This window comes from Haplochromis burtoni, unplaced genomic scaffold, assembly GCF_018398535.1.
Source record: "Haplochromis burtoni strain Fernald_Lab_line unplaced genomic scaffold, NCSU_Asbu1 Contig_6, whole genome shotgun sequence".
In the NCBI taxonomy this organism is placed as follows: Eukaryota; Metazoa; Chordata; class Actinopteri; order Cichliformes; family Cichlidae; genus Haplochromis; species Haplochromis burtoni.
Genome location: NW_024582367.1, coordinates 5086 through 31010, shown reverse-complemented (window position 1 = coordinate 31010; position 25925 = coordinate 5086). Strand labels below are relative to the sequence as shown.

General features: G+C 39.6%; 2 protein-coding genes across 3 annotated transcripts in view; one reads left to right on the top strand and one right to left on the bottom strand.

The window, feature by feature from the left end:
* The first annotated feature begins 674 nt into the window (after nt 1-674).
* Nucleotides 675-13060, top strand: LOC102305529 (zinc finger protein OZF). 2 transcript variants are annotated; one of them, XM_005913864.2, is made up of 2 exons: nt 675-1249; nt 11247-13060. In XM_005913864.2, exons 1-2 carry the CDS (start codon nt 1129-1131, stop codon nt 12710-12712), a joined length of 1587 nt encoding a protein of 528 aa, XP_005913926.1. In that variant the 5' UTR covers nt 675-1128; the 3' UTR covers nt 12713-13060. The 2 variants fall into 2 exon arrangements, with proteins under 2 accessions (XP_005913926.1, XP_005913927.1); XM_005913865.2 differs by lacking the exon at nt 11247-13060 and adding an exon at nt 5021-6853.
* A 2830-nt stretch (nt 13061-15890) lies between these two features.
* LOC102311522 (uncharacterized protein DDB_G0271670) overlaps nt 15891-25925 on the bottom strand; it is a 14509-nt gene continuing 4474 nt past the window's right edge. Inside the window, exons 2-6 of the mRNA XM_042222891.1 lie at nt 23071-23175; nt 20931-21026; nt 20518-20616; nt 18212-18348; nt 15891-17798 (exon numbers count right to left, since the gene is read on the bottom strand). Of these exons, the coding sequence (XP_042078825.1) occupies nt 16498-17798; nt 18212-18348; nt 20518-20616; nt 20931-21026; nt 23071-23175 (1738 nt within the window). The 3' untranslated portion in view covers nt 15891-16497. The remainder of the gene's footprint in view (nt 17799-18211; nt 18349-20517; nt 20617-20930; nt 21027-23070; nt 23176-25925) is intronic.

The window sequence follows — 25925 nt, the reverse complement described above, 5'->3', positions numbered from 1 at the left end:
TAAGGGAATGATAACCCTAAAATACCCTTTTGTTCAGACAGAGGGAACTGGATGCTACCAAGAAGAGGGTGGAGAAAAAGAGGAAAAGGCCAGAATCCCAACAAACAGGCCGCCTCTGCAGATTCTGCCACATGGACCTGAAACAGGGACCAAATAGCCCACACATTCATATGGGCTTCCCTGAAGTGGCAGGGAAATACATCTACTGCCCTTAAAAAGTGTACTCTCTATACAGAGATAAAGGCATGGCCAAGGAGATGGCCTGGAAGAATTTGAGGAGTCTCCCTTCTATGAAGCAGAGAGACATAAATGGGTGGAAGAAAAAAGGAAATGAGGAAGAAACGGTTGATACTGTACATGAGAAAATTTTGTCCTAGTTGTGTTTCTTTTGTTTATAGAAATAAAAACAGATTGTAAATATAAAACCAAATATTTAATCAATCTCTGTTTCCCTCTCTAGAGAAAACATAACATTTGGTTTTATTTTACAAGATAAGAATGATGCGTTGTAACATTATTTTGTGTATCAGCAAATTTTTTCATACACACAAAAAAGACAATCCCCTAAGTATGTTATTTTCTTTTACAAAGTTAAAATCTTAATGCTGGTTAATACTTTAACTTGTATTTTGAACGTACCCACCGGAAGTGTCAGTACGTCTCGTTATGTTGTGATGCACTTCTTGAGATCGGCCGTTAGAGGCCAGTAAACCATCGTGATAAAACGCACATGTAAACCCTGGTCCGTTTTATTTTTTAATAGCCTGAATTACTTCGTGTGCTCTTGTGTTTTAAAGGTTTCATGGTTTTCGAGGTGAGTGGATGACAACGTGGGTAAACTGCGTGAATGCAGCGCGAATAAAAGCCGGTGGAGATGCTGTGTGGAATGAAGAGGGAAGCTGTCCGTGCAGATGCCTGTTCAAAACACAGCAGACATCAATAATTCGCTACCAAAATAATTCAGAAGAGCACGATCCCCCTTTGAGTACTTGAACACGTTCATGGATCAAAGTGAGACAGGCAAATGTAACCAGGGCGTGTTTCACTGTGATCGGCGGTGATCGATTCTGCACAGGCCTGGTTCGTGTCACACAAGCCTGCAGTTTATTTTAAAGAGGAGTCGACACCATGAATGAAGTGGATTATCTTGATCATAACAGAGCTGAGAGTCTGCAGTTTGAAGAAAAGCCGGACATTAAACCTCCAGATGTTGAACAGCTGCAGGACGCTGATATAAACCAAACCGCTGGTAAGAATAAACACAGCTGGAATGCGAAGAAATCTGCTAACAGCTGATTCGCTGTGGGGCTGGGTGGAGATCACGATCGCACATCTTCTCACGATCTGCTAATCTCAATTTGTAAAAATAACAAAAGTATTTGCTATCAATGACTTTTTGTGTTCTCGGAGTTAAAAGGCGGAACTCATCTGGGCATCGTGTAGCACCCGGCCGCTTTACACCGCACACATATTCAAGAAATCTTGTAGTTTTTAAAGTAATTCCTTTTTAAAAACTACCTTTGAGCAAAGAAAAAAAATCTATATAACTTTCAAATGATATGAAACAAGAGATAAATGAAAAAAATAAATACATATATACAAATAAACTTATCAGTTTTAAGGCTTATTGGGTTTTTATGCATTTCACTCCTTCCTTAAAATGTCTGACATTAATCTAAATGGTTTGTTTGGTTACATTAATTAGCAGATATACGCTCATTGGCCACTTTGTTAGGTACAGCTGTTTAATCACTCATTTATACAAATTTTTAATCAGTCAGTCACATGGCAGCATCTCAGTGGTCAAGGCGACCTGCTGTTGAGACCGAGCATCAGAATGAAGGCGAAAGTTGATTTTGGTGACTTTAAATGTGGCATGGTCGTTTGTAACCGTCGCTCTGACTGAAACATTTTTCAGACCTCCAGTTTTTTGGTTTCCTAAAAGCTCAAAGAAAAAGTACAACCAAATAAAAAAAAATGTTCTAAGCATTCAACTCTTTTTTTATTTTTTTCTAGGAATTTCATTATAAAAATAAATATTATTCGTCACCCGTAAAGGAGCTTCTTCAGCTTTTGAATGTTCTTATATAATTTTTCATGATTTTTGCTTTTAGATAGAAAAATATGGACGGTGCTCTCCCTAAAGTTAAGTTTAGTTCATGAAACAAAGATATTTGTGGTATGAAAACATCACAGAGCAACATGCCTTCCCTATGTTTATCATTACATATGGGATTATGGGATAACCACTTTGTGTCTGTACACTTTAACATTCCAAGATTTCATCCTGGATCATGTAATGCAAAACACCTCTCGCCACTTAATAACAGTAATGATCAGATTTCCCTTTAAACAATAAATGTCCTTCTGCATGCTCATAAATCTGTTTGCAGTGTATCAGGATCTGCTGAGGAAATTAGGTGAGCTTACAACTGTTACAACATTTTCCAGTTCCAATAGAATATCAGTGTTTACGTTGTGCTTCAGATTTATCTCCTGATGGGCTGATACATTCTTGGAGGAACGTCTTGTGATGGGTACATCACAATTATAGGAGCTAATATATTACTTTTAATTTTGTGTAAAATTTGTAGTCAGGAGTATTTCATGTTTTTGTTGAGGGTCACCAGTTTATTTTAAGGCTACTAAAAAAGTATTAATTTAATTGAGATTTGCTTCTATATGATAATCACAAACATGTCAGCCTATTGCTGAACAAACACTCTGCTGCATATTAAAACAATCAAACTGTCAAAACATTTTATGTTTTTACTTAAATACCCATTCAATCCCACTGGCAACAATTACTGCCGTTTTAACTGCCTATGACATTTAAAAAATTCAACATATTGTGTGTAGGGGAAGTCTAAGGAGTAAAATGCATTCACTCATTTTGCAGGGAAACATTTGGGACTAAATGGGTTAAGTAAATACTTTTTAAACTGAAAATCAGTGTATTATTTTACCACAGTATAAACATGAAACTGAATGTCTTATACGGCTTCCTTTAGCTTACAGAACTGCAGAACTATTGCTATTCAGTTTGACACGAAGTCATCAGGTATGAAATCAAAGGCTGGCCTGCAGGCATCCCAAAGCTGCTCCAGCTTCTTGGGTTTCCTTCTCCATATTTCCATCTTTGTCCTCAGATGTACTCAATAATATTCATATCAGGAGACTGCTGGCTAAGCCCGAAGAACTTTGAGCTTTTTCACTTTGAGAAACTTCAAAATGGAACCCGAAGTGTAGCAAGGAGCTCCGTCTTGCTGAGAAATTTGACCAAATCATTTTGACCCACGTTCCCCCTGACATCTCCATACTGGATGGCACGCTGAACCACAATCTTTTCATTGTGAAAGCATTGTTGTAACTGAATCATGATGGCATGCGCTTATATCAGATCTTATGCAAAGAAAGAAAGAAAAGGTTTTGGTGTCACAGGTGTGAAAGACCTCCTATATTCAATGAAAATAGGCAGTCTATTAAGCCATCATTATTTTGTCTCTAGCCATTTGAGGTTTTTGTTTTTGCTTCCTTTACTCCTTCATAAGTAATTATATCTAAGCTTTATTTTTACCACATCCCCAAGATAAAGATCTGTGGTTTACCAAAATTTCAATTCAAAAATTATTTATACAGCATCAAATCACAACAACAGTCGCCTCAAGGTGCTTTATATTGTACAATATAAAGCAATAATACATACAGAGAAAAAAACCAACAACCATATGAATCCCTATGAACAAGGACTTTGGTGACAGTGGGAAGGAAAAACTCCCTTTTAACCGCCGCAACCGGTTGGGGTGAGAGGAGGAAAACAGGACAAAGACATGCTGTGGAAGAGAGCCAGAGATTAATAACAAGTATGATTCAGTGCAGAGAGGTCTATTAACACATAATGAGTTAGAAAGGTGACTGAAGAAGAAACACCCAGTGCATCATGGGAATCCCCCAGCAGCCTACACTTACTGCAGCATAACTAAGGGAGGATTCAGGGATAAGATAAGTTTGAAGCCTAATCTTAAAAGTAAAGATAGTGAATTTGGTCATTTAACAATTTGTTTGAATACTTCTTTTTCCAGGTTAGAATTACCATACAGCATACATCTTTAATGATTAAAAAACAACAACAATTATGTGCAAAACTTTGAATTTATTTTGGATTTTCTAAGCCACACAGGGTCATACAAGTTGAAATATGTACATTAATATTTGGTTAAATGTCCCTTAGCTAATTGCACCTTGACCAGACTTGTTATCCATCAACAAGCTTCTCACATAATTCAGGCTGGATTTTGACCACTCTTCTCAGCAGAATTGTTAGCGTTTATTTAAAATTGTTTGGTTTCCTGGCACAGATCCGAGTGTAAGCATAGTTCACAAAATTTCAAGTGGATGGATCTCTGGGCTTTGCCCATTCCAGAACCTTAATGTCAGCCTGGTTTATTCATCCCGATGCCAGTTTTGATGTGTTTCAGCCCATTATCCTGTTAGAACATTAACTGTGTCCCAATTTCAACCATCTAGCTGTTGATTTGAGGTGAAGTTGAAGAATTTGGAGGTAGTCTTCCTTCATTATTCTATTCTGTTGGTGGAATTTAGCACAGGCAGTAAAACAGCCTGATGACAATGAAACTGTCACGCATGAATCACCATGCATGACAGTTGGTACAGTGTTTCTGCAATGCCGTCTATAAATTAAATTAATTCAAATAAATGAAATAAAATTAAACTGTGAACTCTGTTGTTGTTGGGGTTTTTTTTTTTACTTTTAAAAGAACAGCTCAAAGAAATTAAAAATTAAAAGCCCAAAATTACCATGACATTCACACCCATGAGAAGTGGATTTAAACGTCTTACCGTTACTGTAATTGTTAGGGTGACTGGTGATGGATAGGGTTTCATTTTTGGTCTCAAAATAATCCCCACTGTAACTTCAATTTCAGATTACATTAACAGCTACTGAAATCAAGGTGAACATATAGAAGCCTACAGTCAGTGATGTACATGTATGTTTCAGTATTCCCCGCAGATGTCCAGCAGATGTTGGTGATTAAAGAAGAGCTACCCTGGACCCCCAGTCTGGACCAGCAGAATCTAGACCACCTCCACATAAAGGAGGAGCATGAGGAGCTGTGGATCGATACAGGGGGAGCGCATCTTGCTGTTAGCACTAAGTGCACATTGTCTTCTATTTACATGAAGTGTGAAGATGAAAGAGAAGAAAAACCTCAGATTGTACAGCTTCATCAAAGTCAGACTGAAGACAATGCAGAAGCAGAAGCTACAAACAGCAGCTCAGCTACAAATATCAACAATGAAATTGATGAAAAGGATTGTAGAGGACCAGAAATCGCTGGGAACTCTAATCCAAATTTCCATTTCCAACTAAATGCTGTTGAGAAGGCCCCAGACTCTTCTGAAACAGACATTAGTGATGGAGATGATTGGCAGGAGCCTTTGTCTGATGCTGGACCTGCAAACGAAGATGGTGACAGTGGTTGCCCTATACCTAAATCAAACTTGAAAACTCTGAAATCACTGAAAAGCAAGTGTTCTTTTCAGAGAAGGAAGACATGTCATTCATTCAAAAGGCCTTATGGCTGTTTGGCTAATGAGAAATTTAACAGAGTGAAACAAAGTGAATTTTCAAAGATGATAGTCAACACAGGAGAAAAAACATTTACCTGTGGTGTTTGTGCAAAAAGATTTAAACAGAAACAAAATCTGAAGACACATATGAGAGTCCACACAGGTGATAAACCATATAACTGTGATTTTTGTGGAAAAGACTTTAGACATCACTATAGTTTTAAAGTACACATCAGAATCCATACTGGGGAAAAACCGTTTGTTTGTGGCATTTGTGGTGAAAAATTTAGAAAAAAGCAAAATCTCAAACGCCACATGAGGATTCACACAGGAGAGAAACCATTCAGCTGTGTTGTCTGCGCAAAACAATTTACACAGCAGGGTGTTCTGAAGAGACATATGAGAGTTCACACGAGAGAGAAACCATTTGGCTGCAATCTGTGTAATAAAATGTTTACACAGCAGGGGGTTCTGAAGAGGCACATGAGGGTGCACACAGGAGAGAAACCATTCAGCTGTGGTGCATGTGGGAAAAAGTTTGTGCATCAACATGACCTCAAAATACACATCAGAGTCCACACTGGAGAGAAACAGTTCAGCTGTCCTGCATGTGAAAAGCGATTTACTCAGCAGGGAAGCCTCAAGAGACACATGAGGGTGCACACTGGAGAGAAACCATTTGGTTGTAATGTGTGTGGGAAAACTTTTACTCAACAGGGAAGTCTAAATAGGCACATGAGAAGCCACACACAGTAGAAATTGTACTGGGTCTTAGTGCTATTTGAAACAGTTTTAACCAACCAATCTGTGTTCGTTAAACCTGAGATGAGATAAACTTGAGGATTTCTGATTCACAAAGAAAGTTAACTTAAACTGAGTGAGACTCTGTACACTAAACCTACTCACTGACAAGTTTTCTTTAACAAACTGACTCATTTCTTTATTCCAAAAGTTGCTATCAAACCACTTGGTGGAGCAAATGAATTTAGACAAGTTTATATTTTATAAACACTAAAATGCTGATTAGGTGTCAATTCACTATCTTTTTATTTACCATGATGGCTTTTTAATTTTTCAGTGGTCAATTTGTATGAGTGAAGAAAGTGAATATCTCACTTATTTATTATCAGCTAAGAATTATAGTGGCTTGCAAAAGTATTCGCCCCCCTTGAACTTCCCCACGTTTTGTCACATTACAGCCACAAACATGAATCAATTTCATTGGAATTCCACGTGAAAGACCAACACAAAGTGGTGTACACGTGAGACGCGGAACGAAAATCATACATGATTCCAAACATTTTTTACAAATAAATAACTGAAAAGTGGGGTGTGCGTAATTATTCAGCCCCCTGAGTCAATACTTTGTAGAACCACCTTTTGCTGCAAGTATAGCTCTTCTTTGCAAAACAACTCCAGCTCAGTCAGATTAGATCAGCGGTCTCCAACCTTTTTTGCGCCACGGACCGGTTTATGCCCGACAATATTTTCACGGACCGGCCTTTAAGGTGTCGCGGATAAATACAACAAAATAAAACTAGTACCGGTACCGAAAAAAAGATTTATTCATAACACACGTGAAAAGACCCAGGAAAACAGAGTTAACGATAAAAACGATAACAAAATAACGCTGAAAACCGATAAAAACCCTGAAAACCATACATTTCACACCTGAGCCTCAACTCTCGCGGCCCGGTACCAAACGACTCACGGCCCGGGGTTGGGGACTGCTGGATTAGATGGACAGCGTTTGTGAACAGCAGTTTTCAGATCTTGCCACAGATTCTCGATTGGATTTAGATCTGGACTTTGACTGGGCCATTCTAACACATGGATATGTTTTGTTTTAAACCATTCCATTGTTGCCCTGGCTTTATGTTTAGGGTCGTTGTCCTGCTGGAAGGTGAACCTCCGCCCCAGTCTCAAGTCTTTTGCAGACTCCAAGAGGTTTTCTTCCAAGATTGCCCTGTATTTGGCTCCATCCATCTTCCCATCAACTCTGACCAGCTTCCCTGTCCCTGCTGAAGAGAAGCACCCCCAGAGCATGATGCTGCCACCACCATATTTGACAGTGGGGATGGTGTGTTCAGAGTGATGTGCAGTGTTAGTTTTCCGCCACACATAGCGTTTTGCATTTTGGCCAAAAAGTTCCATTTTGGTCTCATCTGACCAGAGCACCTTCTTCCACATGTTTGCTGTGTCCCCCACATGGCTTGTGGCAAACTGCAAACGGGACTTCTTATGGTTTTCTGTTAACAATGGCTTTCTTTTTGCCACTCTTCCATAAAGGCCAGCTTTGTGCAGTGCACGACTAATAGTTGTCCTATGGACAGATTCCCCCACCTGAGCTGTAGATCTCTGCAGCTCGTCCAGAGTCACCATGGGCCTCTTGGCTGCATTTCTGATCAGCACTCTCCTTGTTCGGCCTTTGAGTTTAGATGGATGGCCTTGTCTTGGTAGGTTTACAGTTGTGCCATACTCCTTCAATTTCTGAGTGATCGCTTGAACAGTGCTCCATGGGATGTTCAAGGCTTGGAAAATCTTTTTGTAGCCTAAGCCTAAATTTCTCAATAACTTTATCCCTGACCTGTCTGGTGTGTTCTTTGGATTTCATGGTGTTGTTGCTCCCAATATTCCGTCACAGAGCCGTCACAGAGCAGCTGTATTTGTACTGACATTAGATTACACACAGGTGCACTCTATTTAGTCATTAGCACTCATCAGGCAACGTCTATGGGCAACTGACTGCACTCAGACCAAAGGGGGCTGAATAATTACGCACACCCCACTTTGCAGTTATTTATTTGTAAAAAATGTTTGGAATCATGTATGATTTTCATTCCACTTCTCACGTGTACACCACTTTGTGTTGGTCTTTCACGTGGAATTCCAATAAAATTGATTCATGTTTGTGGCTGTAATGTGACAAAATGTGGGAAAGTTCAAGGGGGGCGAATACTTTTGCAAGCCACTGTAAATCCATCTTTCTAACTGTGAGAGTCTTTGAATATTAATGCAGGTATCAGACTGTCAGCCAGTTAGTTAAATTAGACTGGAAACAGTGTACATTACTATAGAATCACTGTTTACATCAAAATCACCTGTATAAAGTTTCAAAGTGTTGTCATGTGTACAGAAGAAATAGCATTTCTCTGTGCAATGAAATTCTTCCTTTGCTGTCCACACACCAATGCCAAGTTAGGTAGGGTTGAAGGAGCAAGATAAATAAGGATACAAATAAGACAAGATATTAAGATAAATAACATAAAAAAAATAAGGATAAAAAATAGTGAAAGATAAATAAGTACAAAAAAAAAAAAAAAGTGAAGACAAGTAAGGTATGCAGATGTCAATGTAAATGGATGTACAAAGGAGCTTAATGTGCAAAATGAACTTAGCGTGCAAAGTGTCCTGATGTGCAAATTGCAGTTGAGGTAGGTCAGATGTTCAGGAATCTGATAGGAGAAGGAGTTGTTGAATCGGGATGTTCTGGATTTCACACTTCTAAACCTTGGTATTGAGCGCAGAAGTGTGAACAGTCCGTGTTGAGGCTGTGTGGGGTCTTTGAGGATGGAGGCAGCTCTCCTCTGGACTCTGTGATGGTAGATGCTCTGCAGAGAGGGCGATCTTCTCTGCAGTTGTTATCACTCTCTGCAGGCATTTGCAGTCCATAGCAGTACTGCTGCCGTACCATGCAGTGATGCAGCTGGATAGTGTGCTCTCCACAGTGCAGCTGTAGAAGCTGCTGAGGATCTTGGCCAACAAATTAAATTTCCTCAGCCTCCTCAGGAAATACAGCCGCTGCTGAGCCTTCTTGACCAGCTGTGTGGTGTTCAGTGTCCAGGTGAGGTCCTCACTGATGTTTACTGTGTTGTAATCAATCATACTGTTGGAAAGATATCTGTCACAGCTAGATCTTGGAGAAAATCTCAGTGAACATGAGACTGAAATGACTTAAAACTGTAAAACTGAACAAAATGTGTTGTTAAAGTGACTTTTAAAATCCAGCTGCAAACAGTCTGATTGTAATCTAATTGCATTTCATATTGAAGTGTGTCCACAGGTTGGAATTCAGTCATTAATTGACGTAAAATACCAGTTTAAAGTTTCATTATCTGAAATTCAGAGTCGGACCCACCAAGACTGTTGACCCAGAACCAGAACTAGATCAGCAGATCATTTCCCAGTCAAACTATGTTTTTATGGCAGGATGGATCCAAAATGGATCGGGGATTCAGACTGGATCACACCTGGATCTGGTTTGGCTCCGGTCATTGCCTAGCTCATCCCGTCCAGATCTGTTTTTGATTAGTTATCTTGTCAAAAAGTCAATGCAGCTAGCAGCCTGGGCCATGCCTTGTCATGTTTAACTTCTTTGATGGATTTCTTGTTTTCTTTTAATTAAACCTGTACATTGTAAGTTAATAGTTCTTAGTGTGTAAGATGTCTGTGGTGATAAAAATAAAGATGTATTTTTTCAAGCAACATAGCTACAGTTGTCTTTGTTGTTGTTGTTGTTTACAAAGAATACAGAATCAAAAAAATGAAAGTCTTAGGTTCAGGTTTTTGACATTTTTATGGTAATTAAATTATTTCCCTTTTTGTTACGGATTAGGTGACTTGAAGTTGAGAGAAAGAATATAATTTTACTAAACAGCACATGAAACTCTCAAGTTACTTTCTTTTTGTATGTGGATTTAGTCTTTTTGTTTTCTGCTGACAGTAGTCACTAACAAGTTTACTGGTTATCGAGGCGAGCTGCTGGAAATACGCTCTGGTCAGTTGGAGATACTTTTATGTTGCTATATGTATTTTTATCTTTCACACTGCCACCAACCTAATGACCCACATCTTTTCACAATAACCATAGCCAGGCCTGGAGCTAATTGAATAAGAAATAATTTGGTCTCGTTATTGGAAAAAAGTAAATATTCAAAGAGGAAAAAAAAGATTTTTTTTTTTTTAATGGACTGCTCTTTTGTTTCAGTTTTAGAAATTGCATAATTTTTTGATAACTTAACTGCTTGTCAAAAGAACTAAACCCTTTCAGTTCTTTAAATTTTTTTTTTTTAAAGAAAACATATTCTTCAGTCCAGAAATAAACAAATAACAAATACAGTAGAAGCATGTGCCGTTTCCATAGTGTAGTGGTTATCACGTTCACCTAAGATGTGAAAAGTCCCTGGTCTGAAACCGGGCGGAAACATGCTTCTTTGCTTATGCGTCCTGATACAAAAGTGTCTGACTGCAGGTACTGCTTTATCTTGTGGGGTTGTACTGTTGTTGGGAAACAAAGAAGAGAAAGTACTCAAATCTGGTACAGGGCTTTGGTGTTTTCTGCCTTTGGAAGCTCTTTTAAGAATGGAAAAGCACTTTTAGTATTTGGCATTTGGAAGTTAATGACAAACACTAATAGTGCTTTCACAGCTGGAAATAATCATATTTGTTGCAGGTCATGTAGTTATATGTTGAATTTGGAAGGCTTGATTTAAAATAAATGTGTTAATTTATTTTCACATTAGATTCTTGTTCAAGCACGTTATGATACAGCAGTTAGCATCAGTGTGCACCATCACCATGTATACAAATTCTTCTGTTGACCACAAGAATATGGAGTCACTGTTGTCCCGTGTCTGTTTTTGTGTTCTCTGCAGATGTCCAACAGCTGTTGGTGATCAAAGAAGAGGTTTCCCATGAATGGAGCAACAGTCCGGACCAGAAGGGCCCAGAGCTTCTCTTTAAAAAGGAGGAACAAGATGAACTCAGTAACAGTGAGGTGGGAGAGCCACTTAATGATCTAACAAAGGCTGATATCATCAGGCTCCAACTCACTGCTGGTCCTGTGAAGACTGAAAACGATGAAGAGAAGCCTAACTCTTTACTTCTCCTTCAGAATCAAATGGGAGAGGCAGAGCCTCCACTTTGCAGCTTAGCTAAACAGATAAAAACAGAAAGTGATGGAGAGGACCGTGAAGGACCTGGACCTGGATCATGGAACCCAGATCCAAATACTGATGAGAAGGCTTCAGACTCTTCTGCGACTGACGTCTCAGATGATGATGATGATGATAGTGACGATGGTGGTGGTGAGTGGCAGGAACCTTTGTCAGATTCTGGACCTCCAAACGATGACGGTGAAAATAATCAGGGAGCTCCTACATCAAGTGCTAATGGACTCAAATCTCCAAAAAGCAAGAGGCCTGTTCAGAGGCTCATGACAAGCCATTTAATGGAAACTTCCTCCATGCATTTGGGAAATGTAGATTCACCCAGACAAGACAGACAATTTATCTGTGGTATTTGCGGAAAACGATTTACACAAAAACAAAATCTTAAGACACATATCCGAATTCACACTGGTGAAAAACCATTTCATTGTGATTTTTGTGGAAAGCGTTTTCGACATCTCTATAGTTTCAAGGCGCACATCAGAATTCACACAGGAGAGAAACCGTTTGTATGTGACATCTGTGGTGAAAGGTTTACACAACAGCAAAATATCAAGAGACACATCAGGGTTCACACAGGTGAGAAACCATTCGGTTGTGGGGTTTGCACAAAAAGATTTACTCAACAGGTGGACCTGAAGAGACATATGAGAGTTCACACAAGAGAAAAACCATTTGGTTGTGATCTTTGCAGTAAAAGATATAACCGGAAAACACAATTAAGTGCACACATGAGAGTTCACACAGGAGAAAAACAGTTTGCTTGCGACATTTGTGGTAAAAGGTTTAACCGGATGGCACTTGTTAAAGCACACACAAGGGTTCACACAGGAGAGAAACCATATGGCTGTGATATTTGTGGCAAAAGATTTAACAGGAAATCACATCTCAAAGCCCACACAAGAGGCCACACAGGAGAGAAACCACATGGTTGCGATGTCTGTGGCAAAAACTTTGTACATCAGCGCGATCTCAAGATCCACATCAGAGTTCACACCGGAGAGAAACAGTTTAGCTGCACTGTATGTGGGAAGAGATTCACCCATCAGGGAACTCTGACGAGACACATGAGAGTCCACACTGGAGAGAAGCCATTTAGCTGTGGTGTTTGTGGTAAAACGTTTACTCAGAAGGGAAATCTAAACAGACACGTGAAAACCCACACGGAGTAACAGCTTTGAAGGTTCTGTGGATGCACTTACCTGCTAATGAATAAGTTGGATGGATCTTTTTTGTTTGTTTGGTCATTAATTATGTCTGTTCATGGTATTGGGTGCTTTGAAGGATGCCCTGTACTGTATGAAAAAAATAGAGACTATGGCTGGTGACATTTATAGTAGGGGTGGTACCATGTGCTCAAAGTGATGCAAGCTATATTGTAATTGGGAAATATATTACTTGAATTCCAGATAGCATTTATTTATACATTTTCTATATCCAAGGTACATAACCATGTTTAGTCATAATATTTTTAATAATAATCTATGCTTGAGCATTTTGTTTTTCTGTATAAACCAGAACTCGGTGGGTGGGTGGGTGGGTGTGCACCAAAATAAGTTTGGATCAGCATACCACAGTCAAACAGCAGCTATGTGGTGTTGGATAACACAGAACCAGATGGACACATCTACTACTGATTGCTTTTCTGGTATGGAGTATATCAACTAATGTTATTTAGGTTTTAATTTTGCATTTAATTTCAACTCCTTATTGTATTTAGATTTTGTATTTAATCGCTTTCTTTTTTGGTTGCTCTAACAGTAACTTGCCAAGTTCTTGATTAATAAAATATTTATTCTTTTTATTCTTCCTCTTGAGCTTTTTACTTAAAGCATGATGTCATCAATTATCATCATTTTTCACAATGCTTATAACCTGTGGCATTGTTGGATATAACTGTTATGAAGGACAGAAACAGGATCTTGGGTTGAAGATGATGTTGAATTGCAATGCAAAAAATGGAAGCTTATGACACACAGTAGATAGTACTGTAAACACTGGAGGTAAGCATCTTGCAGAATATTAACCCATTTATTGCTTGGTTACATGATTAATTATTGCATTTAATTGGTTGGCAACCATCTGGCAATCACAAGGGGAGAAATGTGCATTTCCCAAACAAGTTTGTGTGGAAGATGTTAACTTGTCTTCAAACTCTTACCAGTTACTCTCAGAGCAGCTTCAAAAGGTGCATCACAGACTGGAAACAAAACATTTGTTTTCAGATTAAAAGTTGTGCCTCAACATTGTAGCAATGACATTTTAAAAGCCACAATTTTTACTTTGAAGCCAAACAATCCCAGTATAGGGCAGTCTCTTCTCTGGTAAATGGACTGATTCTTATATAGCGCCTTTCTACTCTCACGGAGTACTCAAAGCACTCTATACAAGAAGCCACATTCACCCAATCTCACAAGCACTTTACCCAAGCTTGGTACTGTTTCCTAACTACATTCATACTCCAATGGATGCATCAGAGAGCGACTTAGGGTTAGTATCTTACCCAAGGATACTTGGCATGCAGACTGGAGAAGCCAAAGATTGAACCACAAACCTTCCGATAGGTAGGTGACCTGCTCTACCTCCTGAGCTACAGCCACACCAGTGGTATGGTTCCTGTAAATTTCAAATATGCAGTAGTGTAGCCACTGGCCTTGATTGCACGTTATTATATACATATTTAAACACACACACACGTAGATATACACATACACATATATACATATATATGGACGGCGTCAACATGGGCTGGACGGCGTCAACACGTTAACGAGCAAACTGCGCTAACGCAGTAGTTCCCACCAATTGAGCATTGCGTGGCACATCCGACATAGTTTTACTTTTGTCCATGACGTGCTTACCTTCAGGGTCATGCTTCACAAGAAGACCAAAATAGTTCCAAAGGCCAGATCTGAATGAGGGTGGAGGAGGTTCAATTTGCCATGTTGCGACAAGCTTAGCTTCTGTCTTGCTAGCTTGCGCTGCGCTCAGTGGATCTGCGCTCGACAGTGCAACCTAGGCAGAGTAGTCGAACGCAGATCCACTGAGTGCTCAACACAGACAGCATCGTCAGAAGAAAAGTTGATAAAATAAATTAAAAATTTTGTATTGTTCGATACATATGCGTACCGAACCGAAAGCACTGTATCGAATGGTTCAATATCGATATGAGTATTGTTGCACCCCTAATAAAAATATATACATACATACATAAGTGAGAAGCAGGATTATAAATTCAGTTCTGGATTTAACAGGGAACTAATAAAGGGAAGCCAATATGCTCCCTCTTTCTAGTCCCTGTCAGTACTCTTGCTGCAACATTTTGGATCAACTGAAGGCTTTTCAGGGAGTTTTAGGACATCCTAATGATAACAAATTACACTAGTCGAGCCTAGAATAAATGGCTTAGCTACTTCAGCATCAGTCTGAGACTGTATGTTTCTAATTTTAGAGATGTTGCACAAACGGAAGAAAGCAGTGTTGGTGTGTGTTATCTGGCTTCATGGATAGATAAAGTTGCGTGTCATCTGTGTAGCAGTGAAAATGTATGCTTTGCCTTCTAATGTTACTACCTAGCTTAAGCATGTATAATGTAAACAGAATCTGTCCTAGCACTGAACCCTGTGGAATTCCATAATTAACCTTAATTAGAGGACTGTTAGGATTAAAATGATTAAATAAAGCTGGTTTTATGATTTCATATAAACACACTGCGATGTGCTCATTAAAGTGTTGGTGCTCCATGTTTTGAAGGTCAGAAGCTTCATTCAGCACCATGACTGAATTCAAATATTGCGATTGACGTAGAGTGACTTTTCTTTGCAACATACATACACATCACACCGGTTAACAGTCAAGATGATATTTTCTGGGCCAAGGGAGTCTTAATAGAATGTCTCAAACTTAGATATTAAATGGAATCAGTAGGATAATATTAATAATCAAGGTTAAGCAGGGAGGTGGTTTCTTTTTTCTGTCTTTGTTATCCCAGGAAGAGGAGCAATATGAGGCAAGGTTGGACATGAACAGAGAGAAGACTCGTAGGGAGACAGCAGGACTGCCACGTCACTTCTGTAAGAAGTATGTCATAATAACACTTATTATTGGGGTATAAAATTGTATGGCCCGATCCAGGGTCGGCAGTTGAAATTAAATCTTTTTAAACGACAGACATTTCTCCTGTACTTTCTTCTGAAAAAACTGAACACATCAGGACTCTCCAAGTACACCTGTTTTCTGTAGTGTGATGAGCTCTGAAACCTGACTGAAACTCAAATAAACCATTCCTTTGCAGCTGATCAGTTAGCTGTTTTACAACTAATCTTTTAAATATGTTTTTTCTTTTTCTTCTTCACAAAGGGAAGGTTGGAGATAAGCTACAAAAACTTGGTCAAATCACAGTTTAATGATTTCCACCTTAAAGGCCAATTCAAAATGTACCCACTTCTCTTGATTTGTAACATCTGGGATAGGCTCCAGTAAAGAAAAAGCATGGAGGCAGTTTCTCAGTGTGCTTTATTGATGTTACCTTAGCCATCATCAACAAAAATGGTTTAAATCAGATTACTGCCACTAATAATTACCAAAAGACCATGTACACAGCATCATCTGGAATTATTCCCTTGTACTGATCAACTAACTATTCAGCAATTTAGAAACATGAATGTGATAAGATAACCCCTTGTTCAAATTTCCTACTCTGCCGTGCATGCTAGAAAGCCATCAGAAACACCAATGACCATAACACTAAAAATGTATAATTAATCATGTCATGCCATCAGTCATGTGGCTTTGTCTGCCGACGCTACAACTAAATGGTCTCTCTCTCGGCCCCATGTGAACCCCTACGTCTGACACTTTAACCTTATTATTATTATTATCATCTTTTTTTTTTTTTTATAAAAGCTGCAAACTGTTTGTCCTGTCCTATGAGTCTTAAGTAATCTGTTTTAGTTTATTAAAATATTTTACTTGTTTTACGTCTAATTTTACAACGAAATGGTTTCTCTGGTGTGTGAAATCGCTTTTTTCCATTTGCACCACTGTTTACAAGTTTAGGTTCAGAGTTTAACAACGGTTTCCGCCATTTACTATCATCTTCATTGGTGCTGCCTTCAGTTTCAGATCCAGATTCTGATGAAGATCTGTGCAAATTATAATTATCAACGCTGCTGCTGCTGGTGCTGGTGCTTCTGCTGCTGCTGCTACTACTTTCCGTTTCAGATTCAGATTTTGATGAAGGTCCATGCAAGGTATAATTATCAATGCTGCTGCTGCTTTCCGTTTCAGATCCAGATTCTGATGAAGATTCGTGCAAGTTATAATTATCAATGCTGCTGTCTTCAGTTTCAGAGCCAAATTCTGATGAAGATCCGTGCAAGTTATAATTATCAATGCTGCTGTCTTCAGTTTCAGATCCAAATTCTGATGAAGATCCGTGCAAGTTATAATTATCAATGCTGCTGTCTTCAGTTTCAGATCCAGATTCTGACAGAGACTGATGCAGGTTAGAATTTTTACTCTTGCCATCTTCAGTTTCAGGTTCAGAAGCAGACAATGGCTCCTGCCAATAATTATCACCATCCACAGTACCATCTTTAGTCTCGGTGAAGTCTGAAGCCTGTAAATTAGTATTCTGTGGTAAACAGCTACTGTGATAAGAGTTCCTAGCCTTTTTGCTTCCTTCATCGTCCTCAGTTTCTGTTTTCATTTGTTTACCTGATCCTCTGGTTTGTGTCTGCGCTTCCATGTTTTTGAGAGGCGGGCCTTGATGAGGTTGTGGGGACTGCGGTTTCTTTTCATCATTTTCACTCTTCACATGAACAGAAGTGAGCAGGAACCCGGTGATATCAGCCTCCTTTATCCCATTAAGATTCACTTCAACCTCTTCGCTATTTATGTGATGTTCCTCCTGCTCCTCCTTTATTGGGCGTTCTTTGTGTTCGTCTTTTAAGTGGCATTCTTCCTGCTCCTCCTTTTCATTGCGCTCCTGCTGATTTATTATACGACGCTCCTCCAGCTCCGTCTCTATACGACGCTCCTCCACCTCGATCTTTATACGATGCTCTTCCAGCTCCATCTTTATACAACACTCCTCCTGCTCCTCCTCTATATGACGCTCCTCCAGCTCCATCTTTATACAACGCTCCTCCAGCTCCATCTTTGTGGGCCCTTCTTCCTGTTTTTTCTTTAGCTGGAGATGATCTATGACCCGCTGTTTCAGACCAGCATTTAACTGAGGTGGAGCATCTTGGGCATCTGCATTGAACACAGATGTGGATAACGGATGAGTGTGTGTCTACAGTTTTAATATTATTTTGAAAATAAAAGGACACATTTCTATTTTTGGAAAGATTTTCAAATTACAAATTATCCAAGAACAGCATTTATTTTTATTAAAACTGGTGAAAAGGTCTCAGTTCCACTTCACAGCTGATGGACCCATTTGACAGTTGTTGTATTATTTACCTTTCTTTAGTTTAAATCACAAAGTAGAGAGCAGTTGCAACAGTCAATTGTAGTAATTTATGGATAAAATAATGCCCAGCCATGTGTAAGTTAGTGCCATCAAATATTAATTTATTGTGCCATCTAATAGTTTTTACATAATTCTGTGGGAATAATGGTAATTTAATAGGCTACAATAAAATTAAAAATAATTTAATACTTACTTCTCCTGACTTGTGTTAACACTGATGTTGCTCGTGGAGGTACAAATACAACCATTTTGAGAATTCTGGGGTCAGGTGGTTGAAGGTTAGTCACTGGACGCATCCCCACTCCGTTTGGCAATCTTGGATACGGAAATCTGAAAAACAATAAGCCATCGAGATATTCAGAGTAGGGCTGGGCCATATTATACCGTTCACGGTAATACCGGTATAATGTTAGACAATGATAGGAAAATGAAATATCGCGATAGAATATGAGTAAAACGCGCATGCGCAGTGCCTTTGTTTTCATACGCACATGGCCGATTGTTGAGTGAAACAGATGAACCAGAATTGGTTTGTAAAAATGGTGCAACTTCAGTGATGTGGAACTGGTTTGGTGTTTGTCCGTCAGATACACGACAAAGCACATTTTTTTTGCAGAACATGCAAGCGGCCGTCGTTATTGTCGTATTTGTCGAGACTAAGATGCTCTTAAATCTGGGAGTAATCTGGGTCCTAAACCCCTCTTCAGGTCAAACGAACACTGCAGCATCACTGAGAGTTAAAAACTGTCTAAATTCTTTCATCTTTAATAAAACGATCAGCATTGCTGCTTTACCAGGTGTAACTATGAAGTTTAACTTCCAGGCATCCATGAAAACAAAATTTATTACATTTAACGGAGTTAGAAGTTAGCAGGAAGCTAGCGGAAGTTAGCTCGCTAGTTTCGCTAGTTACCTAAGCATGATATAGCATGTTCTGACTGAGAGATTTCTGAAAAATTCAAACGTACAGCTCTGCTATCACTTCCAACATAAATGAAGACAGGAAACTAAACAGCAGTGACGTTTGTAGGGTTACTGAAGTTGGGCTAGCTGGTATATAATGATGTGCTACGTGATCGCTAGCGACACAGCTATGTTAGCATAACATAAACAGTGAAGCTGGAGGACGAACACTAACACTTTTCCACTTATAAAAGTTAACGTGAAGGTTCCTCATGGTTAGAGACAAATGCAATCGCATGGCAGGATGCTGTAAACGGACCAAACTTCAGTCAGGAGAACAACTGAGATAATCCATCCACAATACGAGGTTAGTCATTAATATACTGCAACAACATGGGAATAGAGCAGCTGCCAGAGAATTCAACATTAATGAATAATAATAATAATAATAAACTTTATTTATAAAGCACACTTAAAAACCAAGGGTATGCCAAGGTGCTTAACAAGTAAAATAGAGTATATGAGGAGGATAATAGAAATAGGACCAAAGCAAGTACTAAATATGGAAGCAGATAACTGTCACTAATACATAGGAAAGCAACAGGTACAGAGCAAACAAGAATTTAAATGAGCATAAAAGTGCGTGATATAAAATCATAAAAGAAATATTAACTAGAGGGAAAGGCAAGATTGAATAAGTGGGTTTTTAATCGTGATTTGAACAGTGCAATGGAATCAGATGCGCGGAGGTCGAGAGGAAGGGTGTTCCACAGTACCGGGGCAGCCAGAGCAAACGCACGGTCACCCCGAGACTTCAGTCGAGATCTGGGTTGGGTCAGAAGTAGTTGAGTGGCAGATCTGAGTGTTCTAGCAGGAGTATGTGGTTTGAGAAGTTCACTAAGATAACTTGGCGCTAATTTATTAATAGTTTTGAAAGTAAGAATCAATGGTACAGAAGTGGAGGAAGCAAGAAGAATGAGTTTAATAAAGTTTGATTTATCTGACTGCTTTGTTTCGCTTAATGTGCCTTATAATCCCGTGCACCTTATGGTCCGAAAAATACGTACTGCACACTGCAGTTTAATGTTGCAAAGCACCTCTTTTTAACTTCAGTGGATATTATACATGGTTATGCTCAGGATATGTCAGCCCATTTCTACTGGAAATGCCTTTTGGTTAAACTTTCAGCAAGGAATTTGCATTTGCACTGTTACATTTTTATAAAGCTTTAATGTACATAAAAACCAGCTTCTTGTTTAAGTGAAAATAAATGGAAGGTTGTCTTTTTGCGCTAGTAATGTTGTGGAGTTGTATTTTGTCTCGCATCAATTATATCGTCAGTTATATCGTTATCGCAAATTTTCAAATATATATCGTGATAAATATTTTTGGCCATATCGCCCTGCTCTAATTCAGAGTTATACCAACGCGTGAGACTAATGGTTCTTATAAATACTAATTTTGTGTTTGCGCATGGTTCTGTTTTCTGTTGGGCTCAACTGATCCAAAAACAGATACTAGCCATGGAATTTAATCTTTAAAATGTATACATGACTATATACAAAAACATACAAATTTGGACAAGGAAAGACTTACCTGTTTGCTCCACTCAAAGTGGCGCCAAAGGCAGCTGGACCTATGACTTGTAACGGTTTTTCCTTTGTAGCCAATGATGTCATCACAACTCTCTCATAGCTGGAGGAAACAACAGAAACATCAAAATGTTAAATTCTACATGACAAGTGCTGGTGGCATTAACGATGAGGAGCATATCAACAGATGGTTTATTTTAAACCTACAACAATGAACGGCACAAATATAAATATGTTTCATTTCATGCCATTGGTTGTGTGTACAGACGCTGGAAGAAAAAGTCCAAACTGACTGTATCAAAGTTTGTTAGTTCTGAGCCAGTGGCAACAAAATGCAGCATTACATTTATCATAAAACCAAACTAGCAGCCTGAATATATGCAAAACATTTATAAATTTAGACATGGAAGGACTTGCCTGTTGAAAGAACGAGGTGTATCAGTGGTAGCTGGAGCTGGGACTTGTGAAGGCTTTTCCTTTGTGGGCGCCGATGTCGTCACAACTCTCTCATAGCTGGAGGAAACAACAGAAACATCAAAATGTTAAATTCTACATGACAACTGCTGGCGGCATTAACCTTCCTCTCTGACTGTTCCTATCATATGAATCGATCAAATGAAACAACATTTAACCCACAACTAACACTGTTGTACAGATCAAACATCAAAACACATTCATTTGTGAAGCTTGAACCCTTTTTAACATTGATAAATACACATTTTTAAAATTACACCGCTGAACAGCACAAAGTTAATAATGTGTTTTTCATTTCACACCATGTGTCTTAGAATGAAGTTGGTTTGGAAACATATGCAGCGATGCTTCATCTCCTGCTTTGCGCTTGTGTGGGTGCCCCGTGCTAGCAGTTTCCAAGCATTTTTTTCCCCTTTTCATAGGGGGGGGCGGGCCCCACACTTTGGGAAGCTCTGACATAATCACAGAGTCTGGAGTACACAACGACGTTCTCATTGTAAGTGATTATAAATTCCCTTTCACATCTTTCCTTCACCTACATACTGAAGACATCAAATATATGAAGCAAGATGTATGTAATTGTGTAGCAAAGTAAAAATTGATAAATAATCCCAAATATATCTTATATTTTACATTCCTGAAAGTAGCCACCCTTTGCTTTGTAGACAGCGCTGCAAATCCTTGGCCTTCTCTTAATGAGCTTCATGATATAGTCACCTGAAATGGTTTTCACTTCACAGGTGTGCCTGCCAGGGTTCATTTGTGGAATTTCTTGCTTTCTAAATGTGGTTGGGACTACCAGTTGTGTTGTGCAGAAATCAAGTTGGTACACAGCTGACAGCCCTATTTGACCACTGTTAGAATTCATATTATGGCAAAAGCTATCAGCTAAGTAAAGAGAAACAACAGTCTATCATTACTTTAAGAACAGAAGGTCAGTCAGTCCAGAAAACTGCAAAAACTTTGAATGTGTTCCCAGGTGCAGTCACAAAGACCATCAAGCGCAACGAGAAAACTGGCTCGCATGAGGACCGCCCCAGGAAAGGAAGAGTCACCTCTGCTGCTGAGGATAAATTCATCCGAGTCACGAGCCTCATAAATCACAAGTTAACTACACCCCAGGAAAATGCCACACAGAGATCCTGTAACAGACACGTCTCTACATCAACAGTTCAGATGACACAGTGTGAATCAGGCCTTTATGGTCAAATAGCTGCTAAGAAACTACCACTAAGGAAAAGCAACAAACAGAAGAGATTTGTTTGGGCCAAGAAACACAAGGAATGGACATTAGACCAGTGTAAATCTGTGTTTTGGTCTGATTAGTCCAAATTTGAGATCTTTGGTTCCACCTGCCGTGTCTTTGTGTGATGCAGAAAAGGGGAACGAATGGTCTCTACATGCATGGTTCCCAATGTGGAGCATGGAGGAGGTGGTGTGACGGTGTGGGGGTGCTTTGCTGGTGACACTATTGGGGACTTATTCAAAATTGAAGGCACACCGAACCAGCTTGGTTACCACAGCATCCTACAGTGACATGCCATCCCATCCGGTTTGTGTTTAGTTAGACTACCATTTATTTTTCAAAAGGACAAACACACCTCCAGGCTGTGCAAGGGCTATTTAACCAAGAAGGAGAGTGATGGAGTGCTGCGCCAGATGCCCTGGCCTCCACAGTCACCTGACCTAAACCCAATCAAAATGGTTTGGGATGAGATGGACCGCAGACTGAAGGCAAAAGGGCCAACAAGTGCTCAGCATCTCTAAGAACTCCTTCAAGGCTGCTGGAAAACCATTTCAAGTAACAACCTGAAGAAGCAAAGGTGCCTATTTTGAAGAATCTAAAATATAAACCATGTTTTAAGTTATTTCACACTTTTTCAATTATTACATAACTTCAAATGTGTTCATTCATAGTTTTGATGCTTTCAGTGAGAATCTACAATGTAAAGAGTCATAAAAATAAAGAAAAAAAAAAAACATTAAATGAGAAGGTGTGTCCAAACTTTAAACTGGTAGTGTACATATACATGAATATGTATTCATTAAAACATATGGAATTTCTTGACATGGAAGGACTTGCCTGTTTGCTCCATTAAGAGAATGACTGGCGCCAAAGGTAGCTGGAGCTGGGACTTGTGAAGGCTTTTCCTTTGTGGGCGCTGATGTCATCACAACTCTCTCATAGCTGGAGGAAACAACAGAAACATCAAAATGTTAAATTCTACATGACAAGTGCTGGTGGCATTCACCTTCCTCTGTTCCTATCACATGAATCGATCAAATGAAACAACATTTAACCCACAACTAACACTGGGGCGATCGTGGCTCAAGAGTTGGGAGTTCGCCTTGTAATCGGAAGGTTGCCGGTTCGAGCCCTGGCTTGGACAGTCTCGGTCGTTGTGTCCTTGGGCAAGACACTTCACCCGTTGCCTACTGGTGGTGGTCAGAGGGCCCAGTGGCGCCAGTGTCCGGCAGCCTCGCCTCTGTCAGTGCGCCCCAGGGTGGCTGTGGCTACAATGTAGCTTGCCATCGCCAGTGTGTGAATGGGTGGATGACTGGGGTCCTTAGGGACTAGTAAAGCGCTATATAAATACAGGCCATTTATTGTTGTACAGATCAAACATCAAAACACACATTCATTTGTGAAACTCGAACCCTTTTTAACATTGATAAATACACATTCTTAAAATTACACCGCTGAACAGCACAAAGTTAATGTGTTTTTTCATTTCACACCATTGTTTCTGAGACCAGCTGTAACAATGCAGTAAAAACATGAAGTAAGATGTGCATTTTGTAGTCCATCTTCTGGAAATTGTAGTTGAAACAGTGTCAAATTATTATGCCATGCACATCAACGCAAGAGGGATGATAACCACCAAGATAAGTGGGAAGGGAGACTAGATGGGAGGAAATCAGAAGTGTTGTCTTTGAAAATGTAGTGATTTCCTTAAATTCAGCTGAAAAACTGCCCCAAGTATCCTTGCTGGCTACAGGTAAGCCAATAACTGTTCTTTGTGACAGTGCCGTTACTCACACAGTTATCCCAAAGGAAGCTGATGGTCATGTACTTCCATCTAACATACAAGTAAGCAGTTGCAATGGCCTTGCTGACTGTTTGCGAATGCTGCTGCGTTCCCTCCCTGAGAAGGTTGATCCAGAGACTGATTGAAACTGCTCAAACCAAGACCATCATGTATCACCAAATAGGGCAGAAGGTGGACGACTGCACAGATGACCTATGATGACACTGCAGACAGCACTGGGGTGTATTTAGGGCTGCCACGATTAGTCGACTAGTCACGATTACATCGACTAATTTAATAGCCGACGCGTTGTTTGAAGCTTTGTAAGATCCTGAAAGATGCATGAATAAGTAGTAGGATTTCAGAGTTTAAGAACGGCCTGAAACAGAAGGTTGGAGCAATGCATGTACAAGGATGGCAGCTACCATTAAACGCAGAAGCAGAAGCAGAAGAAGAAGAAGAAGAAGAAGAAGGAGGAGGAGGAGGAGGTGGCGGCTCCGGTATTGTAGCCATGTACAAATTCAGGAGCCGCATCTTTCGGTGGCTGCATTTGTAGCCTCATTACACTATTGCGACGCAACGAAGGCTGTCCAAATTCGTAGACACGTAGCACGGCCCAGCCATTTCCAATTTCCAACAATGGCAGCAGCTATTTAGTTTTAATATTACTAAACTTTTAGCATATTTTCAAGCAAGAATGTAGCTGTGTACCCTTCAAATATCTGCTCGGTTTATCAAGACATCACATTTTTGCATAAGTGCTCCGACGTTTTCGGAGACGTCCATTACCCACCAGCTCGATAGCTAGCCAGGGGACTCAAGGCTCACCAGAGCTGGTGAGAACCGCAAACCCCCTGTGGTCTTTCACTACTCAGGTTAAACATGATATATAAGTCACTTAGATAACAAAAATGTTACTGTTTGGCTTTTTTCAGTGTTTTATTTGTTCCTGAGTAAATCAGTTTGGCTGAGATTAAAGTTACAGTTTTCACACAGCTGAATAAACGTCAAACAGAAAACTGATTAAACAAATGTGAGAATTTATTCCAGTGTCCTATTATATTTTAGTGAGCAAGGAGCAGACGGCTGAGTTTATTAAACACCACTGAGACGATCTGCAAATTCCATTAAAAGTTTAATAAACTATCATCTTGTCTTTATTTTTAGTTAGCACATACCTTAGACACTTAAAGCTGTAAGCTAATGATAGTTATATAAGAGCAGATGCATGCTGGTGCAATAAGCTGTACGCTTTATGTCCAGTGGATGCATAATCTGATTAGTCGACTAATTGCAAAAATAATCGGTGACTAGTCGACTATCAAAATAATCGTTTGTGGCAGCCCTAGGTGTAACGCAATAATGATGGTGGAAAATACTAAGACGCTACAGTGCCACAGCTCGGAGTTAAGCCCTTTTTTAACTAATACCTAGTCAGATTGCCTCAGCACGGTTTTCAGGGTTTTCCATTAGATCATATTACTTGGTAGCAAGTACTTTTTAGTACCTGCTCTCCCGGGGTTTTGAGAAACCATCCTACTCTGACAAATCGTCCTACCCGTATTATAATTTGAGCCTACCCCTAACCTAACCATAACATAACCTGAAGAAGTATTCCGAATGGGTGAGAGAAAAAGAAGTTAATGGTAAATAAATGGTAAATGGCCTGTATTTGTATAGCGCTTTACTAGTCCCTAAGGACCCCAAAGCGCTTTACACAACCAGTCATCCACCCATTCACACAGACATTCACACAATGGTGATGGCAAGCTACACTTAATGTGCGTTTGGTGTTGTGCGCATGCGCCGCGTCTGCGCAGAAACATTGGGTAGGATGTTTTTTGAGGTAGGATGGATTCCCAGAACACATGGGTTTGTCACTACCCGATCCGTACCGGAAACCCGATCG

Excerpts from the sequence above, each read along its gene's own strand:
- LOC102305529 (XM_005913864.2), top strand. The coding sequence starts at position 1,129 with ATGAATGAAGTGGATTATCTTGATCATAACAGAGCTGAGAGTCTGCAG. Across the intron at positions 1,250-11,246 it reads TGATATAAACCAAACCGCTG|ATGTCCAACAGCTGTTGGTG; the intron begins GTAAGAATAAAC and ends TGTTCTCTGCAG.